The sequence below is a fragment of the Accipiter gentilis genome, chromosome 10 (genome assembly GCF_929443795.1).
Source record: "Accipiter gentilis chromosome 10, bAccGen1.1, whole genome shotgun sequence".
NCBI classification, from domain to species: domain Eukaryota; kingdom Metazoa; phylum Chordata; class Aves; order Accipitriformes; family Accipitridae; genus Astur; species Astur gentilis.
This window is the reverse complement of record NC_064889.1, coordinates 2351127-2371324: the sequence shown is the minus strand read 5'-3', so window position 1 is coordinate 2371324 and position 20198 is coordinate 2351127. Positions and strand designations below refer to the sequence as shown.

The 20198-nt window shown below is 52.8% G+C and overlaps 1 protein-coding gene across 2 annotated transcripts; it reads left to right on the top strand.

Annotated features, from left to right (window-relative positions):
• Positions 1-2528: 2528 nt before the first annotated feature.
• SNX1 (sorting nexin 1) lies at positions 2529-19842 on the top strand. Of its 2 annotated transcripts, none has more exons than XM_049811540.1 (15): positions 2529-2710; positions 7271-7373; positions 8289-8425; positions 9713-9779; positions 10975-11018; positions 12024-12165; positions 12695-12773; positions 13525-13600; positions 15422-15535; positions 15645-15738; positions 16352-16557; positions 17942-18085; positions 18481-18561; positions 18997-19068; positions 19427-19842. In XM_049811540.1, the coding sequence occupies exons 1-15, from the start codon at positions 2564-2566 to the stop codon at positions 19475-19477; spliced, it is 1557 nt and encodes a 518-aa protein (XP_049667497.1). In that variant the 5' UTR covers positions 2529-2563; the 3' UTR covers positions 19478-19842. The 2 variants fall into 2 exon arrangements, with proteins under 2 accessions (XP_049667497.1, XP_049667496.1); XM_049811539.1 differs by having other exon boundaries at positions 15624-15738.
• The last annotated feature ends 356 nt before the right edge of the window (positions 19843-20198 follow it).

The following is a 20198-nucleotide window of genomic DNA, read 5'->3' as shown; positions in this document are numbered from 1 at the left end:
CTCTCAAAGACTAGTTAGCCTAAAGGCTTGCAGACATGATCATGATGTCACCCTGAAGCATCTTTCTTGAGCAATTTTAACTGACCATGGCTACCCCAAGATGACCTTCACTTCTGTATCTAGGGCTGAGGGGATGCCTACGTGTGATGTCTGGTCCTACCGTAGAAATCTTTGTGGCTCCTGCCTGGCTAATATGGTGGGATTTCCCCTAATCCTATGGGACATCTGAGCCTAGGCCACCTATGTCCATCCAGAGGTCTAAACTTGACACTCAAAGCCTGGTGTATATTTAAGAGGTTTGCACCAGAAAGTTGTCTCATCCTCAGACTGGTAGCTATTGTATGTGCCTAAGCTCCAACCCTGTGTAGATAAAACTATTCCTTTAAAACTGACATTGTCCAGACTAATACACGTGTGATCGATATGACTGCATGGTTGGGTGGGATTTATGTCCATGGCTCATCAAGACAGCTCAGATCTCAGCTGCTGAAACTAGCTTCAGAGGAGCAACGAGATCCCTAAATACAGTGGTACAGAGACAAGAGATGCTGCAGATGCAATGCAGGACCTATGGGGGACTACTGCCCTTCATGCTAGAGGTGGGGTGTAGGCTGTCAGTTATCTAAAAGGGTGTGAGGTCCAACTGGAAGGAGTTCCAGATCATTCTGACAGCTGCCTTTGTCATCCTGATGCCCCTCCTGCTGATCTTGGTGTCCTACAGCCTCAGCCTTTCTGCTGCCCTCCAAATCAGGTTTGCTAAAAGCATGTTCAAAGCTTTCTCCACTTGCTCCTCACACTTTATTGTTGGAAAGTTGTTCTCTGGGACAGCTATGTTCATGCCTATGCATCCCTAACTGTCTGCTACTATGTCACTTCAAACAAGTGACACTGGCAGGTTGTGATCAGGGTTAAACCCAGAGTTTCAAACCCAGGCAATCGGGGAGGATACGTGCGTGGTGACCCACCTGCAAGCAAAAGGATGGACCTTGCCACCACACACCCTAGAGAAAATTTCAGACAGAAGGGAACTAACAGCTGCTCACTGATTTGTAGGAAGAGAGGAGGTTGCTAGTGAAACCTTCAAGATAAGGATAAGTCATGTTATGTTTTCAGTTTGCAATGGAGCAGAGTACAGACCTAGTGCCTGAGAGCCAGCGTGCATGAAGGAAGAAAGTGCAATATGGTTACAGTCATGTATGAAACCAAATGCTCCTCTGTAGAAGGGTTGGAGGTCTCTACTGGGCTTTGCTGCTTCATTGCAGGAAACGGGGGAGATGAAAGAAGGAAAATCGGTCTCTTTTGGTTACTCTCCCACAACCAAGGGACTCGCACCACCCAGCAGCTCCCCTCAGCACTTCCCACCCGGAGAAAGAGACCCTGTCCCTGGGGCACCACCTGGTGAATTAATTCAGCTGAGGGGGTGTCCAGCAGGTCAGGGACCCCATCTGGGTTATCTGCATTGGGATCTTCTCCCTTAACCCAAAGCTGATGATAGTCCAAGGTCTCTCATCTGGCTTTGCTTTACCTACCGCTCTGCTGGGTTCCTCCTGGCACTGTCCCGAAAGAACCACCAACCCCATGGGGTGGTGGTGACCCATCACCATGAGTGAACAGCTGGACCAAGGGTGGTCGCTGTCTCAGGGAAATGCAGCTCATACTGGGATGTCTTGGGGGGTATGGGACTCATACTGGGATACAGGGAAGAGTATTTTGGGCTTGCCTATGACTTATTACTGGATGTTTAGGGAAGGAATCAAAGGTGGGTGTTGAGGTGGTTTGTGGCAGCGTTATCTCTTTTGGGCTGCTCCCGAAAACCCTCGAGCTGAACAGGCGGCCATCCTGATCGGGGTCCGGAGGGGAGAGCGGCTGTCCTGGCTGAGGTGTTGGTTGGGGCTGTGGGCATCTTGTTCAGGGCTCTGAGGGTGGACTGTGACTGCCTCAGGGTCGAGGTATCCCAGGGACGGTGGCTGGGGCGGGAAGAGGACTGTGGCCATCGTGGTTGTGGCATCAAAGCCTCTGGGTGAGAGCACCGAGGGGTTGGTGGCCATATCAGCTGGGTTCCCTCAGTTGAGGGGACCGTGGCCATCTCAGTCGGGGCATTGAGGGGACCACAGCCATCTCGCCCGAGGCGCTGAGGGGACGCCGGCCATCCTGGCCGGGGCGCTGAGGGGACGCAGGGTGCCAGCCCGGGGGGACACCCGCCCTCGCCGAGGTCCCGCCTCGTCCCCCTCAGACTTGGGCTCACCCAGTGCCCCGGAGGAGGTGGGGGGGGGGGGACACGCGACATGCGCTCCCCCTCCGTCAGCACAATGGTACGGCCCGGCGGGCCGCCTCCGCCCCGCGCCAGGCTCGTGGCCGTTTCCATGGGGACGGAGCGACGCCTGCCAGCGGAGGAAAACCGCAGCGCTCATTGGCTCCCCCTGGCGGGGGTGGGCGGGGAAGACGGAGACACCGCCCAATCCCAAGGCCGCCCTCCCCTCCGGCCCCGCCCCGGCGGGTTAAGGCGGCGGCGGCGGTGGTTTCCGGCGCGGCTGTCGGAGGCGGAAGCAGCGGCAGCGCGGACATGGCGTCGGGCGGCGCCTGCGGCTCCCGCTCCCCTTCCCCCGCCGACCGCCGACCCCCGCCCTTCCCCGAGCCCCACGGTGGCGACAGCGACGCGCCGGGGGCGGCCGACAGCGACACGGAGGGCGAGGACATCTTCACCGGCACCGTGAGTGCGGGCGGGGAGTGGGGGGAGAGAGAGCCCCGGGGGTAGGCCCAGCCCGGGGCGGCTGTGAGGGAAGAAGCTGCCGGGCCGGGCCGGGTCGGGTCGGGCCCGGCGGTGCCTGCGGGTGGGCCCTTCTCTGAGGGGTGGCCCGGCGCCTGTAGGCAGTGGCGTGGCATCTTCCGGGTTTAGTTAAAAAAGGGGAGAAACCCCCCAAAATAAAAGGGGGGGGATGATGTCTCTGGGCTCTGCAGGGAGCCCGGCATCTCCTCACTCCCCGAGAGCTCCTCAGGTGCCTTGGGTGGCTGTGGAGGGGGGTGCTGTGGGTGCCCGGGGGTCAGGGAGCGGGCCCTGAGGTCACAGGCGGCTCCCTTGGCTGCAGGACTGTGAAACAGCTCCTGCTAGACTGGTCTCTGTTTCCCCAGGGTTATAACCTGTCAATTCTTGCAGAACCCAAGCGTCTTGAAGGAGCCTGTCCATGTGAAGATGTCCTGGCATGGCTCAGGCATGGTGCTGGGGGTGACTGCCTGCTTCTCGATATTCCCCCCAGATTAGGGTCACAGTTACTCGTGAGCAGGCTGCCTCGCTGGTTTGAAACTTGGTGGCAGCCACAGCTCATCATCTTTGCTGCGCAGCCCGTGAGACTTCAATGGAGAAAAGCCCCATCTTCCTTCCCCCAGCATCAGCTCTTGTCCTTTCGACATCCAGAGGGTGCTGGTGTGCCTGACGCGGTGCTTACTGCCTTCAGTTTGGTACTAGGGGATGAACCCCTCCGTGCAGAAGGGGTGAGATGACAGGAGGCAGCCAAGGTCCCCTGCTCACAATGGGGAGGCTTGCCAATGCCTTGGTGACCTCCCCTGCCTTGTACTAGCACAACTGGCTGCAGGAGGGTCTAGGAAAGTTTGGTGGTACTTGCTCAGCAAACCAGGTCACTGTGGTGCTGCACAAATTCCTCGCTGAAGGTGGAGGTGCGAATGGCGAAGGGTTTTAATGCCTTTTCTTGTTTCTAATGGTCTCCCGTGCATGAATCCCTGGTTGCTGAAGGCTGTTGGTGTTAACTCATGCCAGCTTTGGCCAGCTGTGCTGGTATTTGCTCCAGACAGTGACCAGCAGACAGGAGGGGAGTTAAAATGCTGGCTGGTGCTTTCCCAAGCTGAATCCCTCCCCACCCAGCCACTGGCTTCAAGTTCATAGGTTTGGCGCCTGCACCGAGTGAGGATCTCTGCTAGAGGGGCTGCAGAAGCTGTCTCCTCCAGCAGGCTGGTTGCTTGAATGCTGCAGGTACTAGGGTTGATTTCCTAAGCTCTGCGAGCTGAGGCTGGCCAAGTTGTCCCCTGCGAGGGCTGACTTGTGGCCTCTGCCTGCTTCACCCAGGCTTTTTCCAGCCTGCCTGCTCCTGTTGGCAGGGCAGGAGGAGAGTTGGTGTCGCTGGCAGGAAGCTCTCCAGAAACCTTCACCTGTCTGCAGTTTCCCAGCCCTGATGTTTTCCCTGGGTTGGGCTCAGGGAGGCCTCGAGCAGGAGACCATGGCTGTGAACATGCAAACCTGCCTGCTACTGGGAACGGAGCTGGCCCAGCCAAGCTTCTCATGCCACCGGCATAAATCTGGAGCTGTCTCTGCCCTGATTCTGGTGGAGCTCCTGGCCTGGTGCTGCCCTGATGTCCTTGAGCCATGCTTGTTGAGCAACAGGCTGTCTTCTGCTGGTGGCTTAGCAGCAGGGATCAAGGCAGATTTGGGGAGATGTGGGTAGATTCTGCCCTACGTGAGCTTATGAGAATGAAACTCTCACATCGGTCTGGGCAAAACAGCCGTGGGGTTGTATGTTTTGAAAATAACGTGGGAAAGTGCAACCTTGGCCTTGCAAGAGGAAGATACTGGCACTAGGGCACGATGATGGTCTTGAACTTCTCCAGACCTTTCTTAGTTGAAGAACTGGAAGATATGGTAGGTGGCTCATTGCTTTGTGGTAGAGGCAGCCTCCCTAAATGGACGAGTGCCAACTGCTGTGGGCTTTCACGCAAGTAAAGCCTCCCTTTGCTGAAACTGGAGTCTGTTAAGCTAAAGCAGCTTATCAGGTGCTTAGTGTTGTTGTTGAAGCAACTGTCATAACTAATACTTGGCTCTTCTGTGCGACCTGGTGGCTTTGCTTGTCTGTCTGCCCTTGAGCGTTAGGAAAACACTTTCTGTGAAGCAGGGGAGTCAGGCTGGTGAGGCAGATCCACCTGGCTGCTGGCATTCAGCTGGCTTGACAGCGCTTAGCCATCATACAGTAGCCAGCAAAGAAGTGTTTGGGTCGGATACAAACATAACTGGAGCTGGACCTCCAGTTGATGAAGGTTGAATCCTTGTGTGACCATAGTCCTCTCTAGGGATGCCCTCAAGGACCAGCTCTTCTGACGAAAGGTCTGCTTCCCTGTGGTAAGCATCAGGCTTTCGCTGGGGGACCTAGGGAGCTTCTGCCTGCACATGTGATGGTCGGGGTGTGCTAAATCAGGCCTCTGAGGTGGTGGGTGTGGTGTCATGGGCTGATCTAAAAGAGGCCATGGCTTTTCTGTAGTAGCAGATGGAGAAATAGGAACGGGGCATGGTATTTGCATAGTCTTAGAAACTAAATTTAAGGCATGCTGAGAACTGGTCACGGTAGAAAAGCAGATAGCCCTTTTCTGTGGTTGAGAGCTGGGAGACTCATTAGGGAAACTTCAGAGCCTACCTTACCTTGTTCACGTAGAGTGGGGTTTCTTTACCAGCTTGAAGAGCTCCCGCAGAAGATCTGAATGAGACCCCTTACAAATGTCCCTAACGTTAGGTCAGTGGTGGTAGTAGCCCTCTTGTTGGCTTGGCTGCTGGCTGGAAGAGGTCCTTGTGGTGGTAGCACTCTTATTGGCTTGGGTGCCAGTCTGAAAGACCCTGGGGTGGGTCTCTCTACTCCCTGCTCTCCATCACTTGCAAATGTAGCTCCTGCCTATAACTGTTGTGATCCAGGCTGGGAGCAGTCCCAGCTTTCTCCTCCAGGAAAACACCCTAAAATACAGGAGGACTCACCATCAAACAGTACTGCTGTTTTACGTACCCAAAGATTTGTTGCTTGTCTTTGAGGTGGGCTCGTTAGCACCGCTTTACTCCTTCAGGAGCAGGGGGAACTGACGATGTTTCCTTGCTGAAGAAAGTGCCAAGGAGCCTGTCGGTTCGGAATTGCTGCTAATAGTGCTCCATTTACTGGCCGTCAAAGACCTGTTCTGTTCTCTGCGAAGACAGTTAAAGAATAGCGCTTGCTGTCTGATTCTTGCTTGGAATAACATGTACTTGCTCGTCTGCCTGCAAAATGAGGGATGATTCGTGATGCCAGGGTCCGTAGCATTTGTCTGCAGCAGGAATGCAGAAATAGCTCTGCCTTCTGGTGTGCTGGACTGGTTGGCATCCAAGCTCTCAGGTGGGCTTTCACCATGTCCCCAAGCCTGCTCCCAGTAGCCAGGATGGTCTCCCCTGCCCCGCGAAGCTACGTGCCCAAGGGGCTGTTTGCTGTGGCAGGATCAGCTGTGTCGTAAGTCCCAGCCCTGGGGCTCAGGGCTGGCTTGTCCTGGCTGAGCCATACGTGGGGAGCATGAGGTTTGGGTCACAAAGCATGGTGTGCAAGACTTTGCCAGCATCACTTTGCAAAACACGGAGAGCCATGCCCAGCTTTAGTCCATCTGTGACAGCCTTGTCTCTGCTGCGAGGGGTGTTGTAGGAGGGGACGGTGCGGCTCCACAAAGCTGGCTCCCAGCAGTGCTGGAGTGGCGGAGTCCATGTGCTCCTCTGGCACCACTTGGAAGTGAGCTGCTGCATTAAAGCACAGCGCAGCTGCCTTCATGCAGGCCCTAAGCAGCCCTCTGGGGAAGCGCAGCTCGGCTTGTGGTGGCAGTTGAACTGCTAGCACAAGTTAAGCTGCTGACAAGGCTCGTGTGGTCCCCAGCGTCTTGCCTTCAGGCAAGCAAATTGCCGCGGGTCTCTGCTGCCAGCAGTGACAGCTTGGCTTTCCCAAGAGATCTCCTGTCGGCAGCGTGCTCGGCTCACTATGATTATTAAGCGCTGGAGGCTCCCTAGTGCTGCCCACCTGCCTTGATGTGGTGTTAGTGCTGGTGTGCAAGTCACTGCCTGGAAATGGGATGGCTGGGTGTGTTATGGGTGTTGTGAGCAGGAGGACTTGTGTATACTCAACTGCCTACCGCTCCTGACACCTGTAGCAGAAGGATTGGGCCTGTGACACTTGGTCTGTGGACTGGCATGTCCCAGTGACCTGCTAGTTGCTCTTGTTCTGCTAAAAATCAGGGTTAAAACTGGCTATGAAGTTTCACATTATACTTGGTGTCCTTAATGGCTCAGATGCCTCAGTACAGCCTTGCTGGCAGAGGTTGTAATGCTCAAGGATGGGTGGAAGGGAAGCAGTCTGTGATGTCCTCTGGCCTCTCTGCTCATGCAGTAGTGACCCTCTGTGGCAGCGGCTAGTAAGGTGAGCTGTTTGGTCCTCCAGACTTCATTCCTCAGTGTAAATGACCTCTTGCTTATGTGCTTTTAATTCTCTTACAGAGCAAGCCCACGGCACTGAAAAGGGAATCTCTTCTCCCTGTGAGCAGCACCTCCAAAGAGAATGGGGTTCGTGTAGAGCAAGATGATCAGGACTTATTTGCAGGTGAGTATGTATCTACTGGGTATTTGGGGCTTTCTGAACTCTAAGCCTGGAGTGATCTGCTTTTAAGCATGACATGCAGGTCATGGATATTTCTGGACTATCACAGGTCCTTATCTCAAACTCATGTTCCAGTCTGTTCTGGAAGCACTAAGCTCTGGTGGTGTTTTTAGGAAGGTCGGAGTAGTCTCCTCCAGGTCTCTAGCATAATCATGTGGCAGGATTAACTGTTTGGAAGCTGAAGAGGATTAAAATGGGGTTTGCTTTAGTTTTGTTGCCTTAAACTGTGAGGTGGTGTCTTCTCAGAGTTAAAAGGCTTTTGTTCTTTACTTTCTTCTCCCTCCATGCAGGTGGAGGAAGCATCTCTAGTAGAGACGTGGCTGTTCCCAAGGAACAGGAAACGTAACACCTCTCAGCAGGGGTAAATAAGGAGGGTCAGGCCTTCCCCAGCCCTGGCATGGTTGGAGACCTCTGGCAGAGGCATCTGGGAGTCAGTTCTGAAGACACCTGCTAACAGATGGAAGTTTTTGCTTCCTCTGGGTGGAGAATTATACTGGGAAGGAGCCTACCTTCCAGGCTGGCCTACGTGCCATGTGAAAATCAGCTTGGCTTTAGCTGTTCTAGTGTGCGGCTCCTCTAGCATACAGTAAGGAGGTGATGCCTGGCTCCTTCTAGAATAAGAAGTTCATTGGATTAACTTAATGTTCTCCAGCAGGATTGATCAAATGCTCTTACCGCAGTGAAGATGCATTAAGTCGTGCTCTTCCCAATGCTTACAGGTGTCCTCCCTATGGATTTTTTTTGCTAATTAAGACTATAGTTACTCCCTAGATCCCATGAACCTCTCCGAGAATATTGAAATTACCTTTCCAGAAACTCAAAGTAGCGAGGCTGACCCTTGCAAACTTCTCTTGACAGATGCCACTGTAGAGTTGTCTCTAGACAGCACGCAAAACAACCAGAAGAAGGAACTGGCCAAAGCTTCCAATCCTGCCCCCTCATTAGAAGTAGCTGCAAGCTCTTCTTCTAGAAACCCTCCAAAGAGCTATGAGGAGGTGAGAATTGCTCTGAGCTTTCCAACTTGCCCTGCTGGTTTCAGACTGTAATTGGTAGGAACCTGTCTGTTTACTTAGTTGTAAACATGCATCTTAAATGATGCAATTAATGTAATTGCCATACTGGATGCCCTGGCTTGTATCTCAGGCCATCAGTCTGGGACTGATACGGCTGAAGTGGGGTTCAGGTCAGCCTGATGGCATTCTTGCTCGTGTGGTGGTGCAGACTGCTTCCAAAGCTGAAATAGCAAGCGGCTGATCTGGTCCTGAGAGTCTGAGCTCTGACTCGAAGCTCTAGCATGCTGTATTGCTGCGGATGGGGCAAGTAGTGTAGCTGCTCTTGTCCATGTTTTTTTTAAAAGAAATAGTCTCCTGGATGACATGAGAGCACAGGGTCCTTAAGTGGAACTTGTAGTCTGGTTGCCAAGCCCAGTTAATCAGGTGGTACTTGGCCTAAATCTGGGGTTTCTCCTGTGGAGAGACTGAAACTATTTTGGAGACAAAGCAAGTGGTTCTTTTCTGCCCCAAGCACCCCTGAGGTCATGAGGATGGACTCTGCAGTGCCGTCGGGAGTAGTGTCTCAGGTTGGCTTCAGACTGGCTTAAGCGAAGGAGCAATGCAGAAGTAGGCCAGGATGCTGAGCTGATCAGCGAACTGATAAGCTGTCACCTTCAGGTTCATAGACCAAAGGCTATATGGGGCCAGTCCTTTAACACCATTCCACTAATGAGGCACTGCAGTGCTTGCTAAGCACGCCTGAAGCCTCTGTGGTCTGTCAGAGGCAGTACTGTGGTGTAGCTGCCCACTGGCCTTTAGCACAGCAGGGTATGATGGAAAGACCTGTTCAGACGGGGTCTGCCTATTGCTATCCGGGCTCTCCATCCCCGTGTGCCTACACGATACAACTTAGCTTTTCCATAGGTTCAGTATCTTACACTGTTTTGGATGAGAACTGAAATCATGATGGAAAAGAGCCCAACGGGAAATGTTTTGCGCAGAGCTGAGGCTGGACTCTGCAGAGTTTCCTTGGGGCTGAGCAGTTTGTACATCAGTCTGTGCAGATAGTGGTGTAGTAAAGACAAATCCAGTTTGGGATCTTTGGAACATGTAGCCTGGACACAAGTGAGAAGCTGAAGGGCTTTATAGAATGGCCTTGGCCTGAAGTGCCAAAGATGCCTTGGCAGTGTGACAAGCTCGTCGTAATGTATGGGACTTCTTGGTTTGGGGTGGTTTGAAGCCTGGCTTTCTAGTTTTAACTTGCTGTCCTTGTGTGCTTACTCCAAACAGCTGGAAGAAGAGGAACAGGAGGACAAATTTGAGCTGACTGTAGGAGTGAGCGACCCAGAGAAAGTTGGTGAGTTAATGTCCTGTCCTGCTGCACAGTGAAGCACAGTTAGACAAGCTAGGCTTGGCAGTAGGACCGAATGCAGCTATCGCTTCCATGTGCCACAGGTCCAGCTTTTGAGCTGCCTCTGCAAGCACAAAGTTAATCCCAGAGTAACTTCTCCAAGACTTCTTCCAACATCTAGAAGAAATGGAGCTAAACAAAGCAAAATGCCTAGGTCACAAACAAGAAATGCAGAAGCAGGTTCTGGAAAGCTGGGGACCTCAAAGACAGGGAGCCAGGAGCAGTTTTTTTGGAAAGGTGAAATGTGATGCTTGCAGTAGGAGAGCTTGGTATCTGGAACTGCGGTGAGCAACTTGACTTGACTTCTAGGCTGTGTGCAGCTGGCAAGGGGGAGGTGAAACTGCCTTAACCTAAACTAAGCGTATTATTCTATGCTCTAGCACCTTCCCTAGCAGTTGTGCTTGCCAGGGAAGCAGCTCTGGCTTCAAACTGAGAAGCAAGAGGGTTTCTTTCTGTTGAAAGTGGGGGTCAGAGGAACTTGGCCAGCTATGTGGCGGTCCCTGGGGTACAGAGAACCCAAGGTAACATCTGATCCCAGCCAGCGGAGCAGTGTCATGAGTGGCAGCTTGTTCTCGCTCCATGGCTTGTGATCTCTGGCGCTGGGAGGTGTGCTGACTTGTAAATCAGAGGTATATTAGGGGTAGCATCAGACCTCTGAGGATGCCCTTCAGTTGAACTACCAGGTAGACAAGGGGATTTCTGTGTTAGCTGGAGAAAACTGCCTGTGATATTTCAGAATCCAACCACATGCAGCCAGGGGCTGTCTGACTTGCATCCTCTGAATAGACTGCTTCATGTGCTGTACAGCCACCGAATTGTTGCGTGCTGAGCAGATGTGTGGAGTCAGCCCAAATGCTGTTGGTGTAACAAGCGCCTGTTTGTCAGTGTTGGCTGCCTTAGGAAGTAAAAGGAGGGCTAAGCAGTCAGGTTGGGGAAATGCCTAGTGGGCAGGAGTCCAGGGTCCTGCAGTGAGATGCTGCCTGTGGTTCTGTTTGAGGATCTGGGGCTCTGTCAGGCCAAAGGTCAGAACCACTGAAGCAGGCAAAGGCCAGGAGATTGCAGGAGCCTTGTGCTTTGCCTTCAGGTGGTAGTGGAAAGTGCTGATCATGTGATTCTAATGCCTTGTTTCTGTTTTCTGTAGGGGATGGCATGAATGCGTATGTAGCCTACAAAGTGTCAACACAGGTACGTCTAACTTGTCACTCCTGAGATGGGGTGCCATTATTTTTCCATGCTTGAAGGCAGCTGGACTCTGTTCTCAGCCAAGCCAGCGGTGACCTAAATAGACAGGAGGTCTGAATGCCTTGATACATGGATTCAGGAGTTATAATCCATCCCTACAGATCAAAGGATGAGCCTAGCTGAGAAATAGGTTTTGAATCTATTTGAAAGGATACTGTCTTTTTTTCCAGCCAGTTACTTCTGCAGTCCTGACTGATGCTGATGCTCAGCATTGGACTGAGCAGCAGGAATGACATCTGTTAGGGAGAGCCTCAGACACTGAGGCTGTTGCTAAAGGTTCTGTGGTGATGGTCGCATCAGATTAAGCTGACCTGAACCCGTCTCTTGCTGAAGGTCTCCTGCTGTAGCTAGTTCCATGTCAGGACCTGCTCTCCTGGGCTAGTTGCAAGAAATTGAGCCTTCTGCAGCTGCTGCCCTGCTTAGAGCTTTGGGGTGCTGCTCTGAGCTCTGCAAGAAGTTGTTCTTAGCTGTCTGTACAGCAGCTGCTGGATTACAGGCTTCCTGTGGTCTGAAGCTGATGGTGTGTGAAGGGGACTAGAGGACTTGTTAGCCTCCACTCATGCTCTGCAAACACAGTCAAAAGCCACTGGTGGCCCCTGTAGTCTTAAGGTGATAAAGTGTGACCCGACAGCGGTTCCTGTTCCCGCGTGGAGCAGGGGTGATGGGGTTAGGCAGTGGGCAGGGCTTACCAAGCAGCCTGCAGCCACAGTAACAGCTGCTCTGTTATTTAGTGGCATTAATACTGCTGCTCAGTCCAAGGAGAACTGTTAGGAGGTAAGTTGCTGAAAACCTAGGCCAAAGCTTGCTCTATTCATTCCTCATCTCTTGCAGAGCTCGAGCTGTCCTACTTCATCCCCAGAAGTGACAGCAGACAGAGCTAGCAAGGCTATGCGTGCAGGGGCAAGCTTCCCTGGGTGAGTCTGATCTGAGTCTCGTCTCTTCCCCCAGACGAGCATGCCAATGTTCAGGAGCAAGCAGTTTTCAGTGAAAAGGAGGTTCAGTGACTTTCTGGGTCTCTATGAGAAGTTGTCGGAGAAGCATGCCCAAAATGGGTTCATCGTTCCTCCACCGCCCGAGAAGAGCCTCATAGGTGAGTGGTGGAGGTGCAGAGCACTAGAGCGGGTCCTTCTGATGGTGAGCTTTGTGCCTGAAGGACAGGCCTGCCTGCAGTCTCAAAGCTGAGAGGGAAGCTGCAGAGTAGCTGTGGGAAGCAGGTGTAGAAAATAATCTGGGTTCTGTGGCACAGACAAAACTGGTTCCATACTTGGACCTCTGGGCTTAAAGCCTTGTTTGCGTTTGCAGGTGCCTCCACACCTGCTTGATGTAGAGTAAAACCTTATCCTCTGTGCTGTCACTGAATTGCTGTTCACTTGAGTCCAGACCTGTAACCCTTCTGGTCTTGCCTGGCATTGCCTTTCCTCTTTACTGGATGTCAACTGCTGCTAGATGTTAAATATAAGCAGATTTTAAATTTCCAAGTAGCTGTTGCTGATGCAAGGTCTAATTCCCGTTGTAAAACACCTCTCCTCTACTGTCACACTGATAGTCTGTAACAAACCACACTACCTTATGTGTTGAGTTTGAAGCAGCTCATTAATTGCATCTTCTGTCTGTGCTAGGAATGACCAAAGTGAAAGTTGGGAAAGAAGACTCCTCCTCTGCAGAGTTCCTAGAAAAAAGACGGGCTGCTCTAGAGAGGTACAGACCCCAACAGCTATCCCCTCGTGCCTGAATCAAGCAAGGGACCTCTGAAAGGTCAGACTGGCTGCACTCTCCTCTCTACATGAGAAAAGCCATCTGCTTCTAGGCTTGCAGCAAACCTGGAGGCCGCTGAAGAGTTGCAACTGCAGAGAGTTGCTTTGACTCTGTAAAACAGTCTCCTGCTTCAAAAGCCTCTGCTGGCGTTTGGTCCAAATCTGGCCAAACTCCCCTGACAAGGCAGGGAGAAAACTGAACTGTCTCAGGAGCCCAAAAATATGGATGTTAAGTAATTGTACAAACAGTGCAGATCAGGTGAGAAACAACTGGCTCTCTAACTTGCACCCTAACTACACGGCCAAAGGTGGTCTTTGCTCTGTCACCTGTGTTGACTGTTGTAGTTAGCACTGGGATGCTGGTCCCCTCCAGCTTCAGCCTCTGTAAGATCTATTAATGTGTCATTGTTAAAGATGTAAGGCTGGATCTTGATCACTTGACGTATCAAGTAACTTTCTTGCTATAGCAAGTATTAATCAAAGGCCTGGCAGGTCTGGTCTTGCAGGCTAGTCTCACTAAAGCCCGCAGGGAGGTAGGACTCTTGGTGGGTGAATGAGAACAGCTTGTTGGGCCTGACCTCCAGCTGCCAAACTGCCATTTCAGAGTAAATGACAAGTGTGTTGCAGCTCACTGTGATGGCTCGAAGCCAGGTTTGCTATGACCAAAGTAACTCTTGGCGTGTTCCTCTCCACAGGTACCTACGGAGAGTGGTCAGCCATCCAACAATGCTGCAGGACCCGGATGTCAGGGAGTTCTTGGAAAAGGAGGAGGTCAGTAGTGTGGAATAACATAGCTACAAGTACCTTGGAATTGCAGAGGGAAATGGTACACAAGCAGTTAACGAGGCGTGATGCTCAAAGCTCAGTGAGAAGCAGCAGAACCCTGTCAGAGCTCTTAACCAGTGATGATAACAGATGTGTGGGATTGACCCTGGCTGGATGCCAGGTGCCCACCAAAGCTGCTCCATCACTCTGCAGCTAGACAGGGGAGAGAAAATATAATGAAAGGCTTGTGGGTTGAGATAAGGACAGGGAGAGATCACTCACCAATTACCATCATGGGCAAAATAGACTCAACTTGGGGAAAATTAATTTATTGCCAATCAAATCAGAGTAGGGTAATGCGAAAACAAAAACAAATCTTAAACCACCTTGCACCCACCCCTCCCTCCTTCCCAGGCTTAACTTTACTTCTGATTTTTCTCTACCTCCTCCCCGCTCCAACCCCAACCCCAGCAGTGCAGGGGTATGGGGAATGGGGGTTGTGGTCAGTTTGTCACATGTTGTTTGTGCTGCTCCTTCCTCCTCGGGGTGGGGGAGGGGGACTCCTCACACTCTTCCCCTGCTCCAGCGTGGGGTCCTTCCCACAGGAGACAGTCCTCCACAAACTTCTTCACTAGGCTTGGTGTCTACAGAATTGTTTCACGTATTCTCATTCTTCTCGCTGGCTGCTGTTGCTCTTGTGCAGCAACTTTTTCCCCTTCTTAAATAGGTTATCCCAGAGGTGCTACCACTGTTGCTGATGGGCTTGGCCTCAGCCAGCGGTGGGTCCGTCTTAGAGCCGGCTGGCATTGGCCCTATCGGACATGGGGGAAGCTTCTAGCAGCTTCTCACAGAAGCCACCCCTCCAGCCCCCCCGCTACCACAACCTTGCCACGCAAGCCCAATACAACAGAACTTTCTTCTGTGTCAGTGCTTGTCTAAGCACTGTGCGCTCATAAAGAGCTCTGGCCTAGCTTGCATACATCATGGTGGGAGCGTGTGTGGGGAGCAGGGGTAGTCTTTGTTCTCTGAAATCCATGATGGGGGTGTAGCCTGCTGTTCGGAGGTATAGGGTGGTCGTCCTGTGCTGGCTTGGCCTGATGCTGAGATGTTAAGGGAGAGCTGGCTCTGTACTGGAACATGTGGCTGATGTGGTCCCTGCTCCTCCAAGGAGAGTGTGACCATACCCAGCTGCGCACCTGATGCGGAGAAGTCATTCTTAAAGAGGCTGAGCCCTGGGGAAACCCTAGCCTGAGTGATTCCAGCTGTGCTGGAGGGCTCTGCTGTAGGAGCAGACATCACAGAAACACCTCGCTTTGCTGCTGAGCAGATGCAGTTCCGTCTGGAAGTCGGTGGCTGGTGTAGAGTATTTCCCAGTGTCAAAGCACCGCTCTACTCTAGTGTTCCCCCATAGTGCAAACTGCTACTGGCTTTTGGAGAGGTGCTCTGAAGCACTTCTGTGTGTGTGTGTGACCTGTGGCAGCTCGGGCAGCCCTCAGTTCAGGGATTCAAGTGGCATGGCTCATTCTTGCAGATCTATGTTACCTTGGCCAAGCAGAACAGGCAGACCCCAGGTACGGTGTAAGGTTTAGGAACTTCTCATTTGTTTGAAAACCCCTCCAGTCCTGTTATTGGAAATACTGTACAGGCTGTGGCACCGCTCAGGTGGTGTCTGGCTATTCCTTTGCAGTAGCTGTGGTGCGTGTGTTGCTGTGTGCAGAGGAACCCTGCCTGCCAAGGGACCCACAAGGGAGAATGATGCCACTGTGGTGGCTGCTCGCTAAGCTGCTTTTATCTCTTGGCAAAGAAAACTTTTCTGTTTCTTTATAGCTACCAAGAGCAGTAGGCACCCAGACCCTGAGTGGAGCAGGAATACTGAAGATGTTCAACAAAGCTACCGACGCTGTCAGTAAAATGACCATCAAGATGAATGAATCGGACATAGTAAGTATTAGGACACCTCTGGGCTGTCCTTGCTCTGGCTCTGTGTGCTCTTCCCAGAGCTCTGCAGCGATGCATCTGTGGGAATCAGCTCTGGGTTTACCCATTTCAGTGGTTTGAGGAGAAGCTGCAGGAGGTGGAGTGCGAGGACCAGCGGCTACGAAAGTTGCACGCTGTCGTTGAAACACTCGTGAACCACAGGAAAGGTAACAAACTTGGTACCGCTTGCTCTGTAGCTTGGCCTGTAACAGTTAAGCCTTCTGCGGTGCCTGACTGGAGGTTCCCAGCATGCGGGTGTCCTAGGAGGCACGTGACAGAAGATATGACAGTGCTTCCTTTCTGTAATGGACTCTCAGTCTCTTCATCATGAGAGACAGAAGGAAAATGGTAATCCCACCTCTTCTGTCCAGCCCCACAAGCTTAGGATGATGGTGTTGAGGTGAACCAGTGTCCTGCTGGATGAAGGCTGCCGTGGCAAACCTGAGCAGACCTGGTCGTCTTACTAATTCCGAGCTGTCCTCTGGCAGGGAGCAGGGATGTTTTTCTTCCTCTGCATATTTTGGCTGACTTCTGCAAAACTGTGCCTGTCCTTCCACCCTGCTGCTTCCTTTCTCCTCCCTGGCCGCAGCTGGCTAGCCCTCCTCCTGCTGTGCTGCAGAAGCTGCCAGCTCTGACCGAGACAGCGCTGGCTCTTCCAGCTGATGTCTCCTGGGGCTATGGAAAAGCAGCTCCTTGGGCTGACCTCTAGGCTGGGGCTTTACTTGCAGAGCACCTGCTGTAGTGAGGCCCATCAGTTGACTCTCTTATTCTGTTCACTAGAGCTAGCATTGAATACAGCCCAGTTTGCAAAGAGTCTGGCCATGCTGGGGAGCTCGGAGGACAACACGGCCCTGTCCCGGGCGCTGTCCCAGCTGGCCGAGGTTGAAGAGAAGATTGAACAGCTGCACCAGGAACAGGCTAACAATGACTTCTTCCTCCTGGCCGAGCTCCTGGGAGACTACATCCGCCTTCTCTCAGTTGTAAGGGTAAGCACTCCTTTGGGGCAAGCCCTAGGCTATGCTGCTGGTCCTAGTACTGATCTTAGGTGTGCCAGGAGGCAGCTGGTCTTCTAAATTCAAGCCTGGGGCATGGCATGCTTCTGACCTCTCCAGGCAGAGGGCAAGCTTGCTGCTTGTCCAGTTGTGCACGTGTTGGAGTGGTTAGATCGGAGAAGTGGGGTAGGTGAGGCCTGGCTGTGCTGCTGTTCTCCAGGGGTGACGTGGGGCAAGTTTGTGGCTTGTAGGTGGCCTGAACCCTGCCAGAGGTGACGGCTGTGGCTACTGCAGAGGCTGTGAGGTGATAACCTGTGATCTGGGTGTTGCAAATAGATCTGCCAAGCGCCTGCTGGGGAAGAGCTTGAGTCTTCAAGTCTGTGCAGCCTGCCTGGTGCACTGGCCTCCTTGCTGAAGGCTGAAAGAAACCAGTCCCAAGTGAGCTGCAAGTCTGGCAGGCTGACTCGTTCCTGCCCCAGACATGTCCTGCCTCTCAGAAGTTGTTTCTGGAGGCTACACAGGCCAGAATGCAGCCTAGTGAGGAGGCAAAGCCTCCTTGGTCTGCCAGTCTGTGTGGTGGGTGCTCCAGAGCAGCACCAAGATCTCTGATAGTGCTGGAGGTAGTAAGACTTATCTGGGGTGTTCTGGTAAAGAGCCCTAGTGTTGCCTCAGACTTTACCTCTTTCTTGCCTGCTCTGTCCTTCTGACCAGGCTATCAGACACTGCTTTCTGCTTTTCTACCCCACAGTCTGGCTGGTTGTGTTCAGAAGCCTCATGAGGTCTTCCTTGCTTGGGCCGGTGGTTTGCAGGCCTGCTAAAACCATCTGGCCTCCTGGCAGATGCCTGTGAGCTGCTGCTGGAGATCCAGCGTGGGATGGGGCAAAGGCAGCTCCTTGCACTGACCATTCTTGACGGCAGGACTGAAGCAGGCAGGCAGCAGAGCTTGGGGATGGGCTGGACACTGTGCTTGGGATGCTGCCAGTTCAGTAGGTGGCCTCAGGCCTGTCTGGGCTTGCGCTGAACCCTGTGCGTAGCTGGAGCTTTTCCAATGACTCTCCTGCCAAACTGTAGAGCAGGTGGGCAAATCCGGTGCCGCCAGCCCTGTACGGAGGGAGGTCCCAAAGCTGCTCGTGAAGCGTGAGTTGGTTGATGTTGCACCTGGGCTTCTTTGATAGTAGAGCAGTCCGTGTTCTGGCTCAGCTTTGCTTACACTGAGATGGGCGCAGGACCTCACTGATGAAGCAGCTCTGCTGTTAGCAGATGCCCTCCTTACCAAAGGCTTGGTTGTCACTGTCAGCAGAGCTTCTTGCAGCTGCCTGCTGCTCCTGGTGTCGTAGCAGAGGCAGAGCAGAGCTCAGCCTCTGATCCTTCCTTTCAGGGAGCCTTTGACCAGCGCATGAAGACCTGGCAGCGGTGGCAGGACGCCCAGACCATGCTGCAGAAGAAGAGGGAGATGGAGGCCAGGCTGCTGTGGGCCAACAAACCTGACAAGCTACAGCAGGCCAAAGAGGAGATCTCGGAGGTAGGGAATGAAGAGTGCCGGGGTCTCTGCTCAGCTCCTTCCCTCTGCGCTCTGCCGCTGAGTGGTGAGAAGGGGACCTTCTGAGCTGAAGGGACAGGTACCTATTGGCAAGCTTGCATCAAGGGATAAGCCAGCCTTGAGCAAGCCCCACAGGAAGCCTGGGAAGCTGCAGGAGGGACTGCTTGTGTTCCTACCTCCTGTGGCTTCCTTGCTGAGCTTGCAGCAAGCAGGGGATGCAGCTTGTTGTGGTGGCGAGGATCAGAAATGCCAGACTTTGCTCCAGCAGAGCCTCTCATGTGAACAGTCGAGGCTGCGAAACCTCTTGGAGAGGGGAGTGAGAGCTTCTTTGCCTCCCCTCCCCTCCCCTGGAAACAGCACGCTTCCTCTCTCTGCAGTGGGAGTCTCGTGTGACACAGTACGAAAGGGACTTTGAACGGATTTCTGCCGTCATCCGCAAGGAAGTGATACGGTTTGAGGTATGTTTGGCCCTGCCCTCGGCGTGCAACCCACCAGCTGGTTGGCCTTGATGTGCCTTGGCTGGGAACACCAGTCTGGGCTAGCAAAAGGTCACCTTGGCTCCTGACCCCACTCCTAGTGCAGCGGTTGGCAATATTTGTAAATATTGGGGCACCACTGCTGTGGGCAGAGCTGATCTCTTTTGGCTGAGAGGGGGCTTCCACACAGAGAAGCTATCTGTTAAAACGAAGGTGCATGAGCAAAGATCCTCTGAGCCATCGGGCTGTGGCCAGAGATGAGCATCATCCTCGGCATCTCAGGCTCTTGTGCTGGTTTCTTTGTGGGGCCCCAGGAGGAACAGGAAAATTCTGGTGGTTTCTCCCTCCCCCTCAAAAGCTGGAGGGTTTTGGTGGTTTGTTCAGCCTTGTACTCACTCCTGCGCCCATCTCTTGCAGAAAGAGAAATCCAAGGACTTCAGAAACCATGTCACTAAATACCTTGAGACGTTATTAAACTCTCAGCAACAGGTGAGTAGCTCCAGCCCCTGCTGTGGTTTTTGAGCCTCTTGAAGCTCAACAGTGCGAGCTCGTGCCCCTCCTCAAGTGTGAACCCCCACTCTTGGTGTGTCCTGCTCCCCAGGTGTGGGGAGGGGTCGAACCTCCACAGGCTGGAGCAGGGCAAAATATAAGCAGTATTGCATCCCCCCGATCCCTTTTTTTTTTTTTTTTTTTTTTTTTTGGGGGGGGGGGGGGGGTTGGGGAGGGCTGTGCTCTGTTGAAGGGCTTCTGCCCCCCTGCCCAAATGCTTCTCAACTTGCTCTGGGCTTGAACTGTGCTGGCAAACTGCCTGCGAGCTCCTGACTCTCCCCCTCTCTTTTCTCTGCAGCTGGTGAAGTACTGGGAAGCGTTCCTACCTGAAGCTAAGGCCATTTCTTAATTGGACTGACAGAGCAAAAGAGCATACCTGAACTTTGCCTTTTTTTTTTTTTTTTATATACACTATACCTCTTCCTCTTTTACATGTGAATGAACCGTAGTTAAACACTCTGGAGCTGGTAGAGGTTTAACCCCAGACAAGCAGCTTGCAAGCCAGTAACTCTTCTAACTGTATATTTTTCATTTAGCAACATATATTTTCTTACTGAAGAGAAACTAGTTTCCTGCTTTAAGACCAGACCTGCAGCAGAGTGTTAACAAGATATGTAAAATGTATATTTTTCAGGCTGGGTTTTAGGGCTCTAATGACTATCTTACTCCTGCAGTGCCATTAAAATTCTGTAATAAAACTTCTATCAGGGCAAACAGACAGGCTCTGTCTGTTCATGGGCTGGGGTGGGGAGGGCTAACGGCCGCATCCTGTGGATGCCAAGGGAGGCGGTGGAGCCTCCTGCCTTGTTGTGACTGGGATGGGGGGGTGACCTTGGGCACTGCCCCCGCCACCTGTCCTGGCTCCTGATTAAGCTTTGGCTTTCTGCCTTGCTCTGCCTGGGAGCTGTTTTTAGGATCTGAGCTCAGCGGGGCCCTGTCGTGGCATCGCTTCGTGGGGTTTGGGAGGGGGGACCTGGCCCCCCGCAAAGGCGATGTGGAGCCTTTGGGGGGCTGTGATGCACCTTTCCCCCACGACCATGGGGCAGCTCTTTCTCTGCTGACCCCCCCGG

Bases quoted from the DNA above. Each gene is read 5' to 3' on its own strand.
- SNX1 (XM_049811539.1), top strand. From the start codon at position 2,564: ATGGCGTCGGGCGGCGCCTGCGGCTCCCGCTCCCCTTCCCCCGCCGAC. The intron at 15,536-15,623 runs GTAAGTATTAGG...TGTGGGAATCAG, and splicing joins AGATGAATGAATCGGACATA to CTCTGGGTTTACCCATTTCA. The intron at 18,086-18,480 runs GTAGGGAATGAA...CTCTCTCTGCAG, and splicing joins CCAAAGAGGAGATCTCGGAG to TGGGAGTCTCGTGTGACACA.